The following is a 22,095-nucleotide window of genomic DNA, read 5'->3' as shown; positions in this document are numbered from 1 at the left end:
CAGGCCCCGTGAATTGCAAGGCCACTGTCCCTGGCCCTCGAACGAGCTCGAGGAGGGAGGTCCACTCACTCGGACACAGTCCTAGTGCTGCTGCCACTTGATGATTTCTACAGGTCACCACAGCCTCGGCAGTCCCATCCTCCACCAGGAGCCTGGGGGCGGGGGTGGGGGATGGGGAGTAGGAAATAGCAACTCCCACAGCGAACCCAGGTGGCCAGTCACCTGGACCCAACACGACTCCCTCTCCACCTTTTCCAGTCGTTAGCTCACTTTACTCTCATTCGTTGATTAGAAAATATTTATTAAGCAATTCCCACAAGCCAGAAATTGTGCTAACACTGGAACAGCAGACACAAAGTCATGTAAGTGGTGGGATGGGCACCCACCTTGTGCTCTGCTCTCACCTGATGCTGGCCTGGCTTATAGATGTCTGAGTGGGGCAAGCAGGGCTCTGACGAGTACACCTTCCCTGGAATGAAGAAAGTGGTTGGGAAAATCCCCTGGATCCTATCACATCCCTCTGGCACCCTGCACCCAGCTCGGCCTGTTCCCTCTCATACCTGCGGGCAGATGCTGGTACAATGAGCACACACCCAGAGGAGCTGAAGGCTGAAGACCGAAACGACGTGGCAAGAGGCAGTGGCCCGGAATGGGGCCTTCTCACCTTGTAGAAGTTCGGCTAGGTAGATGTGGGGCAGGGGGGCACTAAAGAGAGAAAGGGGTCAAGAAAACAGCCAACAGGGTTCTAAAAGCAGGGTGTGTCTGGAAGGACTCAGCAGGCATATGGATGGGGACAGTAGTGGCTTCTGTGCTCTCCTGGAAGCCCCATGGCCCCCATTTTGACTCTTTTTTTTTTTTTTTTAGTTTTTGCTGCGCCGGGTCTTCGTTACAGCACACGGGATCTTTAGTTGCGGCACGCGGGCTCATAGTTGCGGCACGTGGGATCTTTAGTTGAAGCATGCGGGATCTAGTTCCCCAACCAGGGATCAGACCAGGGATCAAACCTGAGCCCCCTGCATTGGGAACGCAGGGTCTTACCCAATGGACCACCAGGGAAGTGCCCCCATTTTGATTCTTGATCTCTGATTGTCATCAGTTATTTCTCAGTCTTGAAAAACCAAGACGTTAGCCAAGAAAGATTTGTATTTTGGACTGAAAAGCCTTGAAAATCCTAGAACGCTAAATCTTTCTGGGTAAAATGATAGGTACTGGACATCTTTTATTTGAAGCAGAGGAAATCCTTGCAACTCAACATATTTTGCTAGGAGTGGAGAAGACTGTAGTTATGGCAAAAATTCCAGACCCTGGAACAAGTATGGTATGCAGATGTGAGGCTGTGAAGTTTAGGGACCGGGGCCTGGGCCACTGACCTGATTGTGGTATCTGGGGGAAAACTCAGGACCTGCACACAGGTAGATGACCGGAAACAACAGTAAACATTGTGGGATCTGCAGGGGGAGGAGGAAGAGTGATGAGGAGAAAGAAGTCAATGTGGGGTAGGAGCTGGGACTGCAACACAGGCCAGGCCACTCCCCCGAGGGACATGCCCTAACCCCGGCTCTACTGGAGCAGAGGGAAGAATAAGGGAAGGACGGGTCTGGAACATCTCGCGGGGGCAGAGGGCATAAACGCCAGAGAAACACAGCAAACGTAATACCAAAGAGAAGGTGTCATTGCCACACACGTAGGGGCGAGCGTTCAAGAGAACCACATCAGTGGGAAGGGGAGGCAAGGACATCAACACAGATCTTCACCTGGAAACCTTTTTCTCTAGCTGGTTAAAGTAGACTCGGGCTCCTGGAAGAAGTCCCCGTGGGGGAGGCAAGTGTGGGTCTTCAATATATATGTCCAAGTGAGGGGGGAATTCGCAGTCGGCCGTCTCCAGGGCTACGGTGAGCTTCACACACCGTCTCGTGGCCCCAGAGCTCCCTACAGAAGGAGAGGCGAGGGGTCAGTGGTCTCTCTCAGGATCACAAGGTCCCATCACTCTATTTCATACCTTTCCCCAAAAGAGATGTCATTACCAGGCTTTATCCAGAGATGTGACAAAATCTCAGCTGAGAAAGACACCAAGGAATCTGTGAAACTGGAAGGTCAGAGAAATACAGTGAGAATGGAGGCCTAAGAAAGCAGAGATTGGAGTCAGACCCAAGGACAGAAAGGAGTTACAGTGTCTGCCGGAACATTATCTATGAGGCCCTGGAAAGCCTTGCACTGTCTCAAACCGCACGCTAAAAGTAACAGGGTTCATGGGAAAAGCAGGGTTGTGCAGATCACTCAAAACCCACACAGCCTTGCACTCAGAGGCCTCACCAAGAAACGCCCCAGCAGAGGTGAATCTCCACTTGCATTTACACCTCGAATCTCAGTCAGTCCATTATTCACAGCTTTGTATGCTGGGGCCCATGCCCACTCCCTTCAAATCACAGGTCCTTGAAAACTTTCACTTGTGATAGGGATCAGCTTTGTAAAAATTACACATGTAATCCAGTAGGGTGTTTGTTTGTTTGTTTACACAGGGGGGAAGTATCTCTGCAGCTTCTTCAACTGCACTGCAGCTACCCCGAAAAAGCCTACACGAGGAAAGTACAGCTGTTCCTGAAGCCATAAGTTAGCCACTTCTTGCACCAAAGGAAGGTTCTTCCCTAAAGCTTGTCAGCTTTTCCTTGTTTTTTTTGTTTCTTATATTTCCTTTTATTGCTGAAGCTTTTCCTGAACTGTGAGAAAGCCTGCTCAGTCGTTTCAGAACAGTAACATACTGGGGGAAAATCAAGTGTGGAACACAACTTGCATCTTAGAGTGACATCATTCCTCTAGGAGCTAAATCACATGCAAGAAACACACACTGTAGCAGAGAACGGGCTGTTCATCCCACCCAACGACGGCAGAGGAAGAGAGAGCAGCCAAACTAGCTGGAGAAGCTGCTGGACATTTACTTGCCACTGAGCAGGTCAGTCAGCGAGGATTCAGGCAGTGCCCTGCTGATACCCAGCACCTCTGGGATGTCCTGGGAGCTCGCAAGTTCCAGGGTCCACTCATCCTGGACAGTGAGGCAGGACGCACAGCCAGCCAGCTCCGGAGGACGCAGTGATACGCAGGATGAACCACCCTCCTTGAACAACATTGGTGTCTGCCAGGAAATGGGGAGATGATTGTCTCTGAGTGTGTCCTGGTCCAGAGACAGGTTCCTAACACACTACGACCCAGTTTTGTTGCCTCTCTGGAGCCTAGTGAAGGAAGTGATCCAGACACAGACAGGCCTTCTATTTGATCTAAATCCACTCTTCTTCTAGGAGACCTAGAAGTTCCTCTCCAGACCCCAAGCCAAAAAATGCTTTCTGGGGAAGGGCATGGTGAACTAGGGCACTCACGGGAGGGCCAGGGACCACGAGTCGGTACACTTGCCCTGGGTGCAAGAACTCAAACCAGCGGACTGAGGAGCTGAGGAAGATGAGGAGAACCTGAGGGGGAGAGCAGGGTCCCTCAGACAGGAGCTGGGGCACAGGACGTCAGGTCCCAGGTCCCAGGCCCCAGTTTACCTTCTGATCCGAGTTTTCACCTTCCCTGGGCTCAGGTGGGCCCCATCCAGTTCCCTCCTTCCTCTGGGTGCCCCCAAGCCAGCTCCCTAACACGAGGAAGCTGAGGGTGGGCTTGGGCACCTCTGAACTGGCTCCTGGGGGGACACAGAAGTTCCTCTTCATCAGTGCCTCCTTGTGGGACAGCAAGAACAGCCGGCTCTGTCCTATGTGGGGACCCTCTGGCAGGGAGGGCTCTGTCTGAGGAGGCCTTGAGGAGGTGGCCGAGTGAAGGACGGGTCTGGGCACAGACAGGATCAGGGCATCAGCCAGAAAAATCTGGACATAGACTCTGTCGGGAGAGACAAGGAATAGGTTTCTTAGCGATGCAGGTACTGGATGTTGTGGGCCCCAGAGTTCTACCACCTGCACCGGGCCCTTCCCCTTCCCCTTCCCCTCAGGGTCTCAGAGGACAGCCACCACCCTAAGGACCAACCTGGCCTGCTTCTTCTGCATGAAGCCTGTCATGCTCAGCTCCTTCCAGGAAGGGAAGCTGCTTCTGACATTCCTTTCTACGACCAACTGGAACCTCTCTGCCCGCACCAGGCAGCCTGGAGGAAGAAAGTTTTCTATTTTGGCAAGAGGAGAGGATTGTGGGATGGGCAGTAGAGCCGACCGCCCTGCAGGTCTCACTGCCTGACTCAGGCCAGAGCTGCTCCCCTAACACAACGTGAAGGCCTAGGCCTGAGCCCCATCTTGGAGGAGTCATACCTCCAAGGGAGAAACCATTCCATCTGCATGGCCAATCCCACCCCTGGCCACCTAGGCTGAGAGGCCTTGATTCTACTTTCTCATAAATCCCTAAAACGCCTGTTCTGAGATCTGAAAAGCTTTCCTCTCCAGGGTTTCCCTGCCTACAAACCTCAATAAGCCCAAATAAGCCCCATTACTCTTCCACACTAAGAAGGTAAGAAATGGAAGTTGTCATCCTGGTGTGCCTAGGGAGGGAGAAGTGAATGTTGGGAATTGTAGTTCTGGCCGGGAACCCCTTGCTCCTTTACACCACCTGCCAATACCAGCCTCCTACACCTCCCGCCAGACTGGTTGATCAACAGAAGCCACTCCAGCATCTCTAGTAAATCCCAGCAGTGCTTTCTGCCAAGCCCCCAGTTCAGAGAACCTCTACCCCACCACCATCTCTCTCCACCTCTGAACTCCAAACCTATGAGCCCGGGGTCAGTGAGGGGCTGCGAGGGCTTGGCCAGGAGTAGGCAGGGGAGGGAACCGCTTTGGTCCTGAAGTCGCAGACAACCTTTACGAGATGAAGCCACCAGAATCCCAAGCAGAACCTACAAGGAGATGAAGGCCGAGGCATCAAGTCTTATTAAACAGATATACTGAGCATCTACCATGTGCCAGGCACTGTGTTAACTGTTAGAGCTACAAAGTGAACCACAAAAACATGGTTTGTGACCTCAAAGAATTTATAATGAAGTGAGGTAGACAGATGTGGAAAAAATGCACCTGCATTCACACATTTAGTAGCCAGAGAGGAAGTATACAAATCGAGGTTGGAGCTAGGAGACCATGGAGGACCTCCCAAGACATAATAAGGAGTTTGGGTTTGATTTTATACACACTGGTAGAAACAAAAGAAGCAGTTAAATTAAGAGAGTTTTATAATCGATGTTCAATTGTACCCCACCCCTTTCTAGTTGCTGCAAGAGAACGGATTAGAGGGGGCCAAGAAGAGGTGGAGTATTCTAGTTAGAAGGCTAGTGTAGTCAAAATGACAAGAAAGGACTACGGTAGTCGTAGTGAAAATGGCAAAAAGAGGAAGTCCCCTGAGCCCCGCTGGAAACGCACTTACCGGGGCCGGGTGGAAGGCAGAGGGCAGCAGACAGAGCCAGGACCAGGCCAGGCGCTGATTGAGTTGGCAACTGGGCAGGTGAGAAGCCTCTGGGAGGGGCAGAAGGGTCTTAGGGTCAAAGGAGGCCCAGGCCCTGCACTTCCCTTCCTCTTTCAGGGCGGCCAGTGTAGGGAAAGAGCAGGGGGTCTGCAGTCGAGCGTACTGTCAGAGAGGAGACATCAGATTATGTTCCCCCTGTGCCCGGGCTGTGCCCCAGGGTGTCAGCTCTGCCAACTCCATGCCCACATCCTCAGACCTTCTGCAGCGGACACTGATGCGGCTCTTCAAGGATCTCGCTGTGTGTATTCCGACCGGGGCAGCCAGGTGGAACGAGAACCTCCAAGGTAGGGGCCAGGATTTGTAGTCCCAGGCTGGGGTTCCCAGGCGAGGAATGCTGCAGGAACTGGTGGTGTCTCAGCACATGGGGACACAGCCTTGGCCACGGAAAGAAGTGGAGTCACTTCCCCCAAAGACCCTGTCTCTCCCAGAATCTGGCTTTGCTGACAGAGGAAGTGTCCCACTCCCACCGCCTCCCCAGCCCAGACCCTCGTCCTCCTCACTTGCAGGCCAGCTCCTCCAGGGCCTTGGAGGCCCACAGGTAGAGGGGAAGTCCTAACTGATGTTCCCACACCAGCTGCTCATACAGGGAGGCCCCGGGGGCTCGGTGGGAAGACTGAGTCTCAGGCATCAGACGAGAGAAGCCCTGAAGTAGAACGGCGCCACGGAGGCAGGGGGCTAACATGGGCCTTCTTGTCCCCCCACCCATTGACTGCAGGAGGTGAACATCCTGGAGCTGGGGAGGCAGAAGGGAAAAAGCAACTCAGTGATCCCAGGCAGAGTTAAATGCAGTTTTCCACTGCCTGGGTCCCAGGAGAAATACAATTTCTCCTTTACAGGTCGTTTCCCTCCAGCCCCTTATGCCTCGCCTTCCATCACAAGGTGCTCCCCTGCGGTAAGGCTTCATCTCCCAGGAGCCTCACTCAGCCTTTCTGTGGGCCCGGGGGCTCCTGGCCAGCGGGGCCCTGGCTGCTCACCTGCGCTTCAGCTCCAGTTGGAAGGCCCTTCTGGAAAGGAGAGGCTCTGGACCTAACTGCTCCTCCCAGAGCCCCACTCTCTACTCCCTTCTGACCTGAGCTCTCGTCCAAATCATTCTTAACGAAAGCACCCCCGCGCCCCAACACACATTTATTATTTTTATAGTCTTGCTGTAGAGGCGTCGACCTGCTGCAAAGAAGGACTGGCCCGTAAAGGTAAGACAAGCTACTGAAAGGGTCTCCTTCTGTCACCAGCCCTGGCCCCTCACATACCTCCAGACGGACTCCTGGTCGCACTACCCGCCTGAGGCCATGGAACTGCTGGTAGGCAAGGCAGAGCCCCAGCTGCCCGTCCAGCTCGTAGAGGCCCGCAGGCTGATTCAGCGTGCCAGTGACCGTTCCCTGCAAAGAAGCCAAAGGGCCAGGTGATCCCTGTTCCCATCCTCTGTGGAGACCGCCACGTTTCCTGCCCTTCGGGCTCAAGGATCTCTCACTTATGCTCACCGTGTATGATAAGAGCCTGGAGTCCCGGACGAGACCGTCTGGACCTGGACCCTTGTTGTCTTCAGGATTGCTGAGTATGGGGAGTGGCTGGGGGTTGGTCTCCAAGGGGGCTCCTTCCAGCTCCAGTTCCAGCTCTCGCACACATTCTGGTTTCAGTGGCAAAAGCCGGGAGGAGGGACTGGTCATCCAAATCCGGTAACGGTGACCAGGGAGCTTGGACGCTCGCAGCTCCGTCAGCACATAGGCCTTATGAGGCCAAAGGGCTCGGTGCCACACCAGCTGGGCAGGGATCTGGCTTGTGCGGAAGCAGGCAACACGGTACGTGAGAGGCTTCCCATGATGCTGCCCCTCTGCCAGGGTCCCTTCCCATCACAATGTGACCCTCAAAGGCCTACTCCTCGAGAGCCTTTTCTTGCCTCTTCATCTTCCCTGTTCCCCAATTACATCTTAAGCCACAGAACTCTCAGGCTCTCTCCCCTCTCACGGAAATGGCAAATATTTCCTAATCCCTCCCCCAAGGCACAAACCAGCCCTACAACTTTCTCCAAAATACATAAATATTCCTTTCAGAAAATTCTGCCCTTTCCCCATCCCACTCCAACATACAAACCAGCCATACAAACAACGTTCACTTATTTAATCAGTATGCACACGGTACGTAAGTATCCAGTATTGGGATAGATGTTAAGGGACATATCATAGACTTCTCTCATCTCCAACATATTTCAAACCACGGGGAAACACAGACACAAACCCAAGTAATAACATGGAGCCATGTATGATCAAGTGGCAAAAACAATACACATCCGGTAAGGTTTCAGAGAAAGAAAGAGGTTGGGATGGGCTGGAATGATCAGGAAGGCCAAGTGAAAGAAGCTGAACTTGCCAAGGTCCTGAAGGCCATCTCTGCTTTGCTGACGTAGAGAGGAGAGAGAAGCGGGACTCAAGCACAGGCAACAACACAGAAATGTTCAGAACCCAGAATGAGCAAGGCCGTGAAAACCCTGGCCGGGACGGAGGAGGAGTGGCCTTGGCAGTTGCCAGAGACAGGATGGAAGGGCCAAGATGAAGAAAAAAACCCAGAAATAACATGCTGAAGACTTTCAGTCTTTCGGAAAGGGAGAGACATCCAAGTAGGAAAATAAAAATGAACGGCAGAGGGTCTCCTATGGAATGGAGCAAGGTGGCTGTTGAAGAAATTTAAGCAAAAGGAAAAAAGTTACATAGATGAGACCATTAATAAATATAACAATCTTCTAGGGCATGTCCCTCCCAGAGCACGGCTGCCATTCTCAGGGGCTTCAAAACACACTGATGACTCTGGATACCTGAACTTCACAGTCCCCTATGCTCGGCTTCACAGGCCCCCATTTCTCTCTAAAACCAGCTGAGTACCACCAGTCAGACCTTGGACGTCACAACTCATCATAAGGTATTGCTAAGATTTCACTTAAGCTTACTGCTTATGCAAAACAAGTAGCTAATGATGGTTTGACTGAACACACGAATGAATGACTGAATACTATTGCTTCTGCTCTCCCCTGCTCCCCCTGGGCTCACCAGACTTCCTCTAACCTCCTACTAGGACCTCCCAATATTGTAGCCACTTCTCCTTTATTCAGACGTTGAGGTCCTTCCCTTCCTCTGTCCGAATGCCAGGATCTGAATACCTATCCCCTGAATCCTGCCCTTTTTACCCACACTTCACCCTTGAGTTTACAGCATCACAGCCCTCTTTCCTCAACTCTTCTTCTAAGACAAAAACCCTGCTGAGGAAGACAGACCCACACCACCCCAGGGCAAAACACTGACGCTAACCCTCTCCAGCTGCGCCTCCGTCACTGCTTAGCGATCTCTTATCCTCAACTGCCTGGTACAGCAGTTTACCCTGAACCTTTACTCCTCTCTTCAGAGTTCAGTCTTTCTAGACATGACCTCACTCCTCTATCATGGAGGTGATTCACTGGGATCATCTAGAGTGACAGTATTTCACCAATGTGTCTCTTCAGCAGCCTGTAAACAAACCAAGATCACTCCTCCCCTGACCACCCAGACTTATTCCAAAGCCCACCTCTGCACCCTCACAGTGCCTTGTGCATGTGCATGTCTCTACCCCAGCACTTATGACCCTGAACAGTAATCACTGACTCACTTATCTGGCTGAGAGCTTCCAGAGGACAAGAGCCATCAACTTACTCAATTTTGTGCCTCTGAAATGACCAAAGCCCCTAGCATACAGCATATACTCAATAAAGGGCCAATCTTGGTACAGGTGATACTCCAGTCCCAGACAGCCCTCCCTCTCTTCTAGGGATTCAAATCCTAGCCACCTTCAAGAACCAGATCGAGTCTAAACTCTCCCTCCTTAGGCTTCTCTCCACATAATAAACTCTAGCTAACCTGCTATAGCAGTTACAACTATACCACACACCTTGGAACTTACACACTGTTCTGTATTATTCTCTGCTTGCTTTACAAATCAATATGATATAGAATCTACAATAAGATTATAAACTACCCAAAGGGCTTGGCCTACTTTAGTTGCCCTGCAGAAATTCAAGTGCATTTCAGAGCTTTCCCCCTCGAATGAGCCAATCCTACCATGCCCAGAATTTTTGAATGCTCTAGGAGACTTAAAACATTCTAATGTAAACAATATACATAAGCTCCTCTTTAACCCAAGAGGAAAAAACAAGATTAGAAATTTGGGTGGTTTGTAAGCGTTTTCAGTTTCTTTATACTCTAATTACTGTTACTCCAGCTCATGACACACACAGATACAGGTAAGAATTCTTAGAGTGCTAGTAAATTTCATAGTTTCCTTTTTCGATATGCATGTTAAAGAGCCCATTCATCCTTTAATTGTTCTGAATGCTTCTGAAACGTTATTCAGATAATTGTATAAATCATATAACAATAATCAGTATAAAAATGAATGACTTTAAAATCATACCAGGGACTTCCCTGGTGGCGCAGTGGATAAGACTCCGCACTCCCAATGTAGGGAGCCCAGGTTCGATCCCTCGTCAGGGAACTAGATCCGACGTGCACGCCGCAACTAAGAGTTTGCATGCCACAACTAAGGAGCCCATGTGCTACAACTAAGGAGCTGGCAAGCCGCAACTAAAGAGCCCACCCTGCTGCAACTAAGACCCGGCACAACCAAATAAATAAATATTTTAAAAATAATAATAAAAAAAATAAAATCGTACCAGTTGATGTAAAAAGACTCAACAATAAGTACCAAGTTTTACTAAAAGTACATGTATTTCATGTTTTAATGGTGTTAAGATAAATATTCTCCTTGCTCATTCTTCTAATGCAGGGGAAAAACAAGTGATTCTGGCAGGTTTTCAAAATGGGACACATGATACAAAAGTTGTCTCCTCGAATGAGCTGCACAGCAGGGAAGTCTACTCCCCACCTCCTGTATGTAGGGAAGGCATCACTCACACTGTTCCCTCAACAGCACTGTTCCAGAAATAACTCTCCCCAGCTGTCCTCCTTTCCCACCTGGTTCCTCCTATGATGTTATCTTTCCTATTAGGAGCTCGTACCCCACTCCCATACCTCCACACCCCTGAATTGACCCTAATCCTCACCTGCACGATGACAGACACATGGCTGCCAACTGAGGATGATCCACCAAGAGACAGGATGAAGTAGGCTTTCTTTCGACTTTTCACCAGAGCACTCAATCGAACCAGCTCCCCAGCAAGGTTTGGCTGCACATTTCTGTGCTTGCTTCTAAAAAAAGTAGAGACAGGGCTTCCCTGGTGGCGCAGTGGTTGAGAGTCCGCCTGCCGATGCAGGGGACACGGGTTCGTGCCCCGGTCCGGGAGGATCCCACATGCCGCGGAGCGGCTGGGCCCGTGAGCCGTGGCCGCTGAGCCTGCGCGTCCGGAGCCTGTGCTCCGCAACGGGAGAGGCCACAACAGTGAGAGGCCCGCGTACCGCAAAAAAAAAAAAAAAAGTAGAGACAGAAGTCATTTTTATTTCTCTCTTTTTTTTTTCCCCTACAAATGCCTTCCTTTCCACTATTACCTAGTAGTGATGTAAAATTTCCATAGCCCAAAGCCATTGTTCTAAAAACCTCCTTCAAACTCTACCTGCCCTTAGATAAGGCACACTTCCCTGGAAGAATCTGGCTCTTAACTTTCTGAGAGGCCCCACTGTTCCCCTGATTGCGAACATTCCATCTATATTACTCTCAATGCCTTTCTTTCCCTCCTTCCACTGACCCACCATCATCGTCCCAGTTTTACAGTGCTGCCTTCTCCGCTACACGGAAGAATTACCTGTGCCTGAGCAGGTGGGAAGCCATCTCTGGGTAGAGAACAGGGATGGGGGTGAGGGGGCCAGGACTGATGGTCAAGGGAAACACTGGCACAGGGGCACCCCAGAGCTCCAAGTGCCCTTCTCCTGAGGACTTCATTGCAGGAGGGAGGTAACTCCAGCTGGGAAACAGAAAGAGATGGCCCAACCAAGAAAGGTCCAGATCTATGAGCTAGAAAAGACCAAGGGCAAGGATTAATCAGGACCCTGGCATCCAGTCCACCCCCTTCCATCTTTGTTCCCTCAGAGACTTAATTGTCTTGCTCCCTAGACACCATTCTTATTAGTATCTGAGGGATCTGACTGCCCCCTTCCTACTCACCTCACAGCCCAGGGTACCAGTGTTATCTCTTATATAGAGGCTTCCATTCCTGCACTCTTGTTCCAAGTCCCCTGATAGGTCTGTTAGTGTCCCTAAAAGTAACAGCCGTTCCCGGGGCAGGGGGACGCCACGTGGTCCGGCCTCTTTGGCCCAAGCCTGGTACGCAGTACTGCTCCAGGACAAGTGGCTGCAGCATGGGAGACGTTGGTGGGTCCTGAGGTCCTTTACTGAGACAAAGCTGCAGAGTGAAGGGAACAGAGGTTTAGTAAAGCTATGTTCAAGCCTAGGAATTTTATCCTCAACCCCAACAAATCCCCCAAGATCCGAAGGAAAGATCAATGGGGAACCTGGACTAAGGAAGTTTGATTGATTGAAAAAACTGGGAGTGAGGGCCTAAGAAAATGAGGATGGGGTCTGGGTCCAAACACTGGGTAGTACCTAGGGAAGGCAGGAAGAAAGTCTGTGCTGAATCATATCTTGAACAAGACAGTGCCACAGAGAGGACCCAGAGAAATGGAGTGGGAATGTAAGAGCAGCCTGAGGAGATGAGCAGGTGGGGAGAACATTTTAGAGACAACACAAACTGCTCCCCTGACAGCGTCTCAGCTCTCAGCTCCGCAGAGAACTTCAGTGGGGGCACTAAGGCATCTGCCTAATGGCTCAACCTCACTGGCCCCGGCCAGGTTTCCTTCCTAGTCTGGAGTATCACAGTACTAGAGACTGGCTGGGAAGCTGAGGCTGAGGTGGGAGTTGATATCACAAGCTCCCAAATCTCAAGAGATGTTTGAGATCAACCATTCTTAAGCAAAGTGCCGCAACACTGCTGAGTCACTACCAATTGTGAGGTATATCACAGAGAATGTGATACAAGTTAAATTATCAAAGTTGTGATAGATTCACATTTTTGTAATACCATTATTACATTCCCACGGTTTTTTCACTCATTTCCACTCCCATGGTTTTTTCAGCGGAAAAGAAACAGGATAAGGTTACAAAACATGACAATTTATCCTCCTTGTTGCACTCATGAACATAAGCCACATGTGAGTGCTAAAGATTAGAAATGCTGCTCTAGATGGCCCACTCCCCTTCCACATCTGCCTCATTCCTCCCCAATGACTTCAGAGCAGATAAAAGGCAAAGTCAGAAACTAAAATCGTTGCACGCCTGCTATACACATACTGTACTGGGTCCATTCATGCTCAATACTGCATTGAATCTTCACCAAAAACCCCTGGAAACACACCAATGAGGAAATTTACAGAGGTTCAGGTACACAGTGGTGTAGGTGGCAAAGCCAGGTATGTCTCACTCAAAAGTCTTTTTGTCTTTTCCTACTTCTGTAAAAGCCTAGGAAAAACAACCGGAGGGAACTGTGCCTTTACCCTAGGCATCTTCAGGACAGAAAACAGTAAGGATAGGGGTCACTTTTCTCAGATTCTTCAGGGTTTGGGTCAGGAAACTGAAGGTGATAACCGCAGACCTTTTGCATGGGCCACTGCCCTCCAACTTTCAAGGCCACCACAGTACCTGGCACACAGCAGGCACTCAGTGAAGGGAAATGGAAAAATGAATGAATATTTATACCTGTCAAATAAATTTTACTCTATCCTCATCCACCATCTTCTACATATTGTGCTATCTAGTCTACATTTATCCTGAAGAATAACAAGAAACTTAAACAGGTTGCAAGTTTTCTAAAAATTGCTGACTTACCACTTTTCAATTATTCTTTTTGGATTTTCAGTTATTTTTGGGAAATAACAAAATAAACAAAGCTGAACAGATTTCTGCCTTTTTTAAAAAAGGAAAAAACTGTGATACGTTTATTCACGTAACAAAATACCTTACGGCAGTTAAAATAAATGACCTAGAGCTATCAATGTGAATAAATCTCACAAGTATAATGTTAAGCACAAAAAAGCAAACCGCGGATGATACACAAGGTATGGTACCGCTTATACAAAGTCTAAAGGTATGTAAAACTACTGAATATTGCTTAGGGATAGATGCATGGATAGAAAAAACTATAAAGATATTCACAAGAATGATATACCCTCATACTCCAGATACTAGTTACTTCTATGAGGAGGTAAGCAGGTTTCTTTTTGCAGAACTTTTCGGAGCCTTTAACATGTCAATGAGCCTCATGATTCTCCTAGAGAAGTTTATCTTATGCAATGTCTCTCAAACTTATTTGGCCATGGAACCCTTTTCCTGTAGTACTTTATTAACATTGCCTAGAACGGTTTAGGAATGGTAGTACAGTGTTAAAAAGGACAAAAACAAAAAAGCACCTTCAGAAGACCTCAAACTCAGGTCTTTCAAAATCAACGATCTACACTTGCTGAAGTCACAGTCTGTATCTTAGTTTCCTAATGCACAAAACGAAATCGTATCAGCCTCTCTCCCCACTTTGAGGGTTCTTTTTCCGTATTTTCTTTCTATCTTCTCACGCCCCTCTCCTTGTCTCTAAACTTGACTTGAGCCAATTAAGGAGAACTACAAGAAAAGGAAAGCAGCTTGATGGAGAATGAGAAAGACTGGCAGAAGGGGTTTTCTTTAGACCACCTTTTCCTCCCCTTAAGTTTCCCCTTAGTCAACTCAAATGATAAGTCCTTGCTTTTCAATCCTAAATTTAACTTTCCTGGGGATCCCACTTCTCCTTACCTGTAGCTGAGGGGCAGTGTTAAACCCTGGTTCCTTCCCTGGGGCAACCAGACAGTCTTCACACAGTCAGTTACCAACTGAGTCAACTGGACATCAGGCTCCTTGCCAGGTGGACACAGGGTCTCTTCGATGAAGGCCTGGGCAGCCTCAAGCCAGGCTTGCTCCTGAGGAAAGTGAAGCAAGTTCAAACACCTTCCTGACCATCTTGCCCACCAAGGAAACTGGGGAATAATAAAGGAATAGATTTTTTTTAAAAATCAAGAGGGAGGACTTCCCTGGTGGCACGGTGGTTAAGAATCCACCTACAGATGCAGGTGACATGGGTTCGATCCCTGGTCCCGGAAGATCCCACATGCCGCGAAGCAACTAAGCCTGTGTGCTACAACTACTGAGCCCGCACACCACAACGACTGAAGCCCGGGTGCCTAGAGCCTATGCTCTGCAATAAGAGAAGCCCCCGCACTGCAACGAAGAGTAGCCCCCGCTTGCCGCAACTAGAGAAAGCCTGCGTGCAACAACAAAAACCCAACACAGCCAAAAAAAAAAAAAAAAGTCAACCGGGAAAAAAAAAGAAGATGTAAAGTAAAGCAGTTTAGAGCTTGAAGAAACCTTAGAAGTCTTAGTTTAGCCAATCAACTTAGAAAACTGGCCATCCAGCTTTGGTCTTGCCTCTTTCTTTAACAAACCTGTACCGATCCTTAAAGTGCTCATTTAGAATAAATATTCCTTGTGAACTCTTCTTTGAGCATCCCCGGCAGAATGCTGCTCCCTCCTTGGAGCTCCCACAGTACCTTGCACGTGGAGCAATGACCACCAGATACAGTGGCAGCCCACCTTCTATGGGGTCTGATTCTAAAGCCAGCAAGTTGAAAAACAAGACTGGTCTAAGGTCACCCTCAAAAAAAATCCTTTAAATTGCTCAAAAGGAATAGTACATAACACTGTACAGCAATATGTATATGGAAATGGAAATGTGCCTAATAATAGACATTCCATAAAAGGACATAAGCAGAGGGGCTTCCTTGGTGGCGCAGTGGTTGGGAGTCTGCCTGCCGATGCAGGGGACATGGGTTCATACCCCGGTCCGGGAGGATCCCACATGCCGCGGAGCGGCTGGGCCCGTGAGCCATGGCCACCAAGCCTGCGCGTCCGGAGCCTGTGCTCCGCAACGGGAGAGGCCACAGCAGTGAGAGGCCCGCGTACCGCAAAAAAGGACATAAGCAGGGTATAATTTTTAAGCATCCCCTCTTTTTTTAGTGGAGTGTACACATTTGAGTGCCTATAAGCTAAATATATATGAGATACAATCCCACTGGAATTGTTTCCTGTTCTGTCTTTGTAGCTAAGATGTGGGCTTCCTAAGGAGGACAGGAACGATCTCTGTATATGTACCAGATTCTGGGGACATAGTAGCCTTTATATATAGATAACTCTAGGGGAGGGGGCCAGTTTAGCCTACTCCTAGTGCTAAGCAGATTTATTTTAAAATTCCGACAGAGTTCAACAATACTTAATGACCTTTACCCTTCTTGATCCCCAGTGATAATTCAAAACCATTATAGCTCTATCCCTGCTCCTCCAGTCACTCCTCCACATCCAGTTAACCTTTAGCAGCTTGAAAACAGCTTGAAAAACCAGTGTTCAAGTTCTAGATGACTTCAGTGTCCTTGTGGATGGCCCTATCATTGACTTTCACCTTCACCCCATCTCAGTCAAACACTCTTGTTCATGGTCAGTGTTGTCAAAATTAGACCAGGTTATCACTCAGAACTGCCCACCAACATCAGACTCCCACTTTTTGCCTTTCTCTCTTGATCTTCTCTTTTAGCTCCTATTCCTGAGGACCTGTCCATTGGCACACTGAATACTACGGCTTCTCAAAGTGGTGCTGATGCCTCAGAATCACCAGAGTTCTGTTTAAAATTCAACTGATATTTAGGTGATCCCGTCTATTGACTCAGACGCCAGGAGTGGGTGGGGTGGGGGGAGTTAGCTCCAGAGTGTGTTTGGAACTTGGGTCTTGTGTAGGGAAAGGAAGAAGTGAAAGAGGACATCCACATGTCATGGCAGAACTATTCGGTTGAGGGAGCTATTTGCCAAGTTAGTGAACATTGGAAGAGGGGTGGATTTTCTGAAAAGCTCAGTGTTGGGCATATGTGGTGCCTGTAGGTTGGCCAGATGGATATAACTAGAGCTCAGGAGAGAGATCACAGCCAAAGCAGAGATTTAGGAAAAATCAGCATCTATCACTGGCTATTAAAGCCATGCAGTCAGTGGATGAGGTCGAGAAGAAAGTGTACAGTGTTCTCAAACTTCGGCCTATATCAGTATTAATCTGGGGAGCTTACTTAATTTAGATTCTATCTCCTCAGTATCTTTTTACTCTGTTTTCACCTCTGGAACCTCAACATTGCTGCCATGGTCGGGGTCACTACCATCTCTTACTACATTTAAACCACAGCGTTCTAACTGACACTCTCTAGTCCAGGGGTCCCCAACTCCGGGGCCATGGACCGGTACCGGTCGGTGGCCTGTTAGGAACCAGGCAGCATAGCAGGAGGTGAGCAGCGGGTGGTGAGCAAGCGAAGCTTCATCTGTATTTACAGCCACTCCCCATTGCTCGCATTATCGGCTGAGCTCCGCCTCCTTTCAGAGCAGCGACGGCATTAGATTCTCATAGAAGCAAGAACCCTACTGTGACCTGCGCATGTGAGAGATCTAGGCTGTGCACTCCTTATGAGAATCTAACGCCTGATGATCTGAGGTGGAGCTGAGGCAGTGTGACGCTAGCGCTGGGTAGCAGCTGCAAAAACACATTATCATTAGCAGAGAGGTTTGACTGCATAGAGACCATAATAAATCAATGTGCTTGAATCATCCCGAAACCATCCCCGCCAAAAAAGAAACTGTCTTCCACGAAACCGGTCCCAGGTGCCAAAAAGGTTGGAGACCACCGCAGTCCACTCTCTACTCTGCTACCTCAGGAAACGAAAACAAAACTTATCCACTCTTTTGCTTAAAACCCTTCAATAACTCCCAATTATCCTCCGGTTGAAATCACTGCCTACCAAGACTTACGAGGCTGTCACCTTTGACCTCTCCACCACCACCCAGCTGAACTTTTTGAGTTTTTCAAAGACACCTGCTCTGTCTCTTGCCTTTGAACATGTTTTTTGCCTCCGTCTTGAAACCTCTTTTAGCGCTTTTTTTTTTTTTTTTCCTTGCTAACTCCTGCACGTACTTCGGGTCTCAGAAGCTTTTCCAGATTATCAGTTACCCCTTTCCCATACAGCTGCGTCAGAGGTCTCCCCCAGGAATCCACACCCACACAGTTAGCCGTTCGTCTGCTCCTGGCTTCCCATTGGGCTTGAAGCCTAAAGAGTGGACAGAGGTGTATTTATGGTTCACAGCCGGCGCCACAGTCATAGTGGAATAAATGTAATCGCAGAACCACTGAGAGGGGCGGGACGAAGAGCCTCACCGTCCCCCCTCGCCTGGGGGCGGCCAGCTAAGTCAGGGAGGCAAAGAGGCAAGGTGGAGCTTACAGGAGCAAAAAGAAAATACGGGACAGGCAAGAAAAAAGGGACGAGGGGCGGAGAAGAGCACTCACGGAACCAGGAGCCTCAGCCCGGCAGGCAGCCATGATGCTCTGGCGACTCCACCCCCTGGAAAGCGCGCCGAGGCTCGAAGAAAGGCTGGTCCGTGACGTCATCCGCGGGCGCTCCCCCTGGCTCCACTTCCGACTTCTCCCCATTCAGCGTCAGGACCTCTCTGCTCCACTGCCACCTCTGTCTCCGACTCTGGCACCCCGACTCTGGCACCCCCAAGCTCTTCCCCAGTGATATCCTGTCTGGTATCCGTGGGGTGGCGGAGCTCAGGAGCTCAAACACAGCCATTCTAGCTGGTAATTCCTATGCATCTTTCATCTCCCTGATTCTGCCAAGCAGAGAGGTGTTTCCTCCTTAATGCAGCACATCATTCATACTTGCTTTATGGCCTTAACTCATTGCTGTAATTGTTTAACTATTTTCCCCACTTGACTGTGAGTACCTAGAAGCTTTATTCTATTCTTCTTTGTATTTGGTGCCTAGAACAGTGCTTGTTGTTAAATAAGAACTTGATAAATTTTTGTGGATCTACTAATAAAAGCCTCTGCTCTCCCTAATTTAGTCAACCAACCAATCCATGTCTTAATAGGCAGTGGAGTGCACAGAATTCATGCAACAATGTGTCAGGCACTGTTCTAGGCTTTGGGGATACAGCAGTGAACAAAGCAGATAAAAATCCCTTCTCCCATGGAGGTTACATTCTAGAACATGGAGACTGACAGTAAAAAAAAAAAAAAAAGTAAAATGTGTAGTCTGTTAGTAATAGGTGCTATGGAATGCAGGGGGCGGTGTGGTGTGTCCCTTTTATATAAAGAAGGCCTTACTGAAAAGGTGACTTTATATTAAAGAATTGAAAGAGATGAAGGATTCATATGATGGGGATCAAAGAGAAAGAATGGACAGGTGAAACAACAAACACAAAGGCCCAGCGGTGGAAAGAAATGCAAGAAGTCAGTGAGGCTGGAGGGAAGGAGGGGAAATTAAAGACATAAAGTAAAAGAGAGGCATTTAACGCCATTGTACACTTATAGGAGCTTCAAATTGTTTTTGGAGCAAGATAGAATAAACATTGACTATAATATAGTAAGTATAAACACTTTAGACAATAAGAATGCTCTAGTCATAACGGGAGAATAAAGACTTTAATTCTACAAGTTATGGTATCCCCTAATTCAACTTCATTCAATGCAAGCTCTCTATTCCTTATTGCATGAACTAGTTATGCACTGTGGTGCTAAGTTATTTATAAGGCAAATCTTTGTTTGCAGTTATTTCCCATTATTACATCAGAGATGTGTTCCTTCCCTTTTCACCAAAACAACAGCAATGAGAGATTCCCCCAGAGAAGCTGAAACCTCTCTCCTACTCCCCTCCAGCCACACTGGCTCCCTAATTAGAACACCAGTCAGAGCCTAGTCAAAATCCCAAACCTAATCATTCCTTTTGCATTCAATATTTCTCAACTCTGGAAGACCCCCCCGCCACCGTTTTGTTTTGTTTTGTTTGAATTTTATTTTATTTATTTTTTAAAACAGCAGGTTCTTATTCGTTATCCATTTTATACATATTAGTGTATATATGTCAATCCCAATCTCCCAATTCATCACACCACCACCACCACCCGCCCCCGCCACTTTCCCCTCTTGGTGTCCATACGTTTGTTCTCCACATCGTGTCTCAATTTCTGCCCTGCAAACCAGTTCATCTGTACCATTTTTCTAGGTTCCATATATATGCTTTAATATACGATATTTGTTTTCCTCTTTCTGACTTACTTCACTCTGTATGACAGTCTCTAGATCCATCCACGTTTCTACAAATGACTCAATTTCGTTCCTTTTTATGGCTGAGTAGTATTCCATTGTATATATGTACCACATCTTCTTTATCCATTTGTCTGTCGATGGGCATTTAGGTTGCTTCCATGTCCTGGCTATTGTAAATAGTGCTGCAGTGAACATTGGGGTGCATGTGTCTTTTTGAATTATGGTTTTCTCTGGGTATATGCCCAGTAGTGGGATTGCTGGGTCATATGGTAATTCTATTTTTAGTTTTTTAAGGAACCTTCATACTGTTCTCCATAGTGGCTGACTCAATTAACATTCCCCCCAACTGTGCAAGAGGGTTCCCTTTTCTCCACACCCTCTCCAGCATTTGTTGTTTGTAGATTTTCTGATGATGTCCATTCTAACTGGTGTGAGGTGATACCTCATTGTAGTTTCGATTTGCAGTTCTCTAATAATTAGTGATGCTGAGCAGCTTTTCATGTGCTTCTTGGCCATCCGTATGTCTTCTTTGGAGAAATGTCTGTTTAGGTCTTCTGCCCATTTTTGGATGGGGTTGTTTGTTTTTTTAATATTGAGCTGCATGAACTGTTTATATATTTTGGAGATTAATCCTTTGTCCATTGATTCGTTTGCAAATATTTTCTCCCATTCTGAGGGTTGTCTTTTCGTCTTGTTTGTAGTTTCCTTTGCTTTGTAAAGGCCTTCAAGTTTCATTAGGTCCCATTTGTTTACTTTTGTTTTTATTTCCATTACTCTAGGAGGTGGATCAAAAAGACCTTGCTGTGATTTATGTCAAAGAGTGTTCTTTCTATGTTTTCCTCTAAGAGTTTTATAGTGTCCGCTCTTACATTTAGGTCTCTAATCCATTTTGAGTTTATTTTTGTGTATGGTGTTAGGGAGTGTTCTAATTTCATTCTTTTACATGTAGCTGTCCAGTTTTCCCAGCACCACTTATTGAAGAGACTGTCTTTTCTCCATTGTATATCCTTGCCTCCTTTGTCATAGATTAGTTGACCATAGGTGCATGGGTTTATCTCTGGGCTTTCTATCCTGTTCCATTGATCTATATTTCTGTTTTTGTGCCACTACCATATTTTCTTGATTACTGTAGCTTTGTAGTATAGTCTGAAGTCAGGGAGTCTGTTTCCTCCAGCTCTGGTTTTTCCCTCAAGACTGCTTTGGCTATTCAGGGTCTTTTGTGTCTCCATACAAATTTTAAGATTTTTTGTTCTAGTTCTGTAAAAAATGTCATTGGTAATTTGATAGGGATTGCATTGAATCTGTAGATTGCTTTGAGTAGTATAGTCATTTTCACAATATTAATTCTTCCAATCCAAGAACATGGTATATCTCTCCATCTGTTTGTATCATCTTTAATTTCTTTCATCACTGTCTTATAGTTTTCTGCATACAGGTCTTTTGTCTCCCTAGGTAGGTTTTTTGTTGTTGTTGTTGTTTTTAAATAGATTTATTTATTTATTTATTTTTGGCTGCATTGGGTCTTCGTTGCTGCCCGCGGGCTTCCTCTAGTTGCAGCGAGCGGGGGCTGCTCTTCGTTGCGGTGCACGGGCTTCTTATTGCGGTGGCCTCTCTTGTTGCGGAGCACGGGCACGGGCTTTAGTAGTTGTGGCGCGTGGGCTCAGTAGTTGTGGCTCATGGGCTCTACAGCGCAGGCTAAGCAGTTGTGGCACACGGGCCTAGTTGCTCCGCAGCATGTGGGATCCTCCCGGACCAGGGCTCCTGCATTGGCAGGCGGATTCTTAACCACCGCGCCACCAGGGAAGCCCCCTACGTAGGTTTATTCCTAGGTATTTTATTCTTTTTGTTGCAGTGGTAAATGGGAGTGTTTCCTTAATTTCTCTTTCAGATTTTTCATCATTAGTGTATATGAATGCAAGAGATTTCTGTGCATTTATTTTGTATCCTGCTACTTTACCAAATTCATTGATTAGCTCTAGTTTACCAAGTCCATGAAAGTGTGCCCTATATCCTGGGATTTACCTCTGCTAGTTCATAGGAGGGAGAGTTGAGTTTAGGCTACAGTGATCAGACTGTAAGTTGAACTGGATCCACCAGCACCCTCGTTGGTGTGATTTAAATGTCAGGTTAGTAGCTTAATCTGGTGGCAGCATGCAGGATCAAATGAGAGGGCCACAGGGTCTGTCAAAGAGTGGGGTAAGTATGGAGGATTGGGAGCTGTCTCAGATCCAGTGATTTTGAATAAGCTACACTTGTTCACGGGGCAGCGGGAGATATAGGACCCAAGTCAGGAGAAGGATCAGGGACAAACTGATGAATCTGGAAGTCACTTTTCTTGTCCCTACATGGTCAAGCCATGACTGTCATGGCACTATGGAAAAATTATTTCAGGTCTCAGTACAATGAGGGTCTTTTACTTTGATATGTCATCT

At 47.8% G+C, this 22,095-nt stretch overlaps 1 protein-coding gene across 1 annotated transcript in view; it reads right to left on the bottom strand.

Annotated features, from left to right (window-relative positions):
• Positions 1–14,546, bottom strand: part of CTC1 (CST telomere replication complex component 1) — a gene marked incomplete at its 5' end in the record, with an annotated part of 15,461 nt that extends 915 nt beyond the window's left edge. The window contains 20 exons of the mRNA XM_022595747.2: positions 1–152; positions 405–469; positions 561–705; positions 1,371–1,448; positions 1,755–1,929; positions 2,025–2,086; positions 2,937–3,130; positions 3,372–3,461; positions 3,540–3,867; positions 4,012–4,126; positions 4,738–4,864; positions 5,386–5,586; positions 5,681–5,858; positions 5,985–6,217; positions 6,732–6,860; positions 6,963–7,253; positions 10,565–10,709; positions 11,261–11,469; positions 11,620–11,857; positions 14,290–14,546. The exon at positions 1–152 is cut by the window's left edge and continues 14 nt beyond it. Coding sequence (XP_022451455.2) covers positions 1–152; positions 405–469; positions 561–705; positions 1,371–1,448; positions 1,755–1,929; positions 2,025–2,086; positions 2,937–3,130; positions 3,372–3,461; positions 3,540–3,867; positions 4,012–4,126; positions 4,738–4,864; positions 5,386–5,586; positions 5,681–5,858; positions 5,985–6,217; positions 6,732–6,860; positions 6,963–7,253; positions 10,565–10,709; positions 11,261–11,469; positions 11,620–11,857; positions 14,290–14,546 — 3,412 coding nt within the window. The remainder of the gene's footprint in view (positions 153–404; positions 470–560; positions 706–1,370; positions 1,449–1,754; positions 1,930–2,024; positions 2,087–2,936; positions 3,131–3,371; positions 3,462–3,539; positions 3,868–4,011; positions 4,127–4,737; positions 4,865–5,385; positions 5,587–5,680; positions 5,859–5,984; positions 6,218–6,731; positions 6,861–6,962; positions 7,254–10,564; positions 10,710–11,260; positions 11,470–11,619; positions 11,858–14,289) is intronic.
• Between the last annotated feature and the right edge of the window lie 7,549 nt (positions 14,547–22,095).

The sequence above is a fragment of the Delphinapterus leucas genome, chromosome 19, assembly GCF_059928025.1.
Source record: "Delphinapterus leucas isolate spDelLeu-1000000601 "Yukka" chromosome 19, BTC_Dleu_Yukka2, whole genome shotgun sequence".
Lineage (NCBI taxonomy): Eukaryota > Metazoa > Chordata > Mammalia > Artiodactyla > Monodontidae > Delphinapterus > Delphinapterus leucas.
This window is presented reverse-complemented; position numbering and strand designations above follow the sequence as displayed.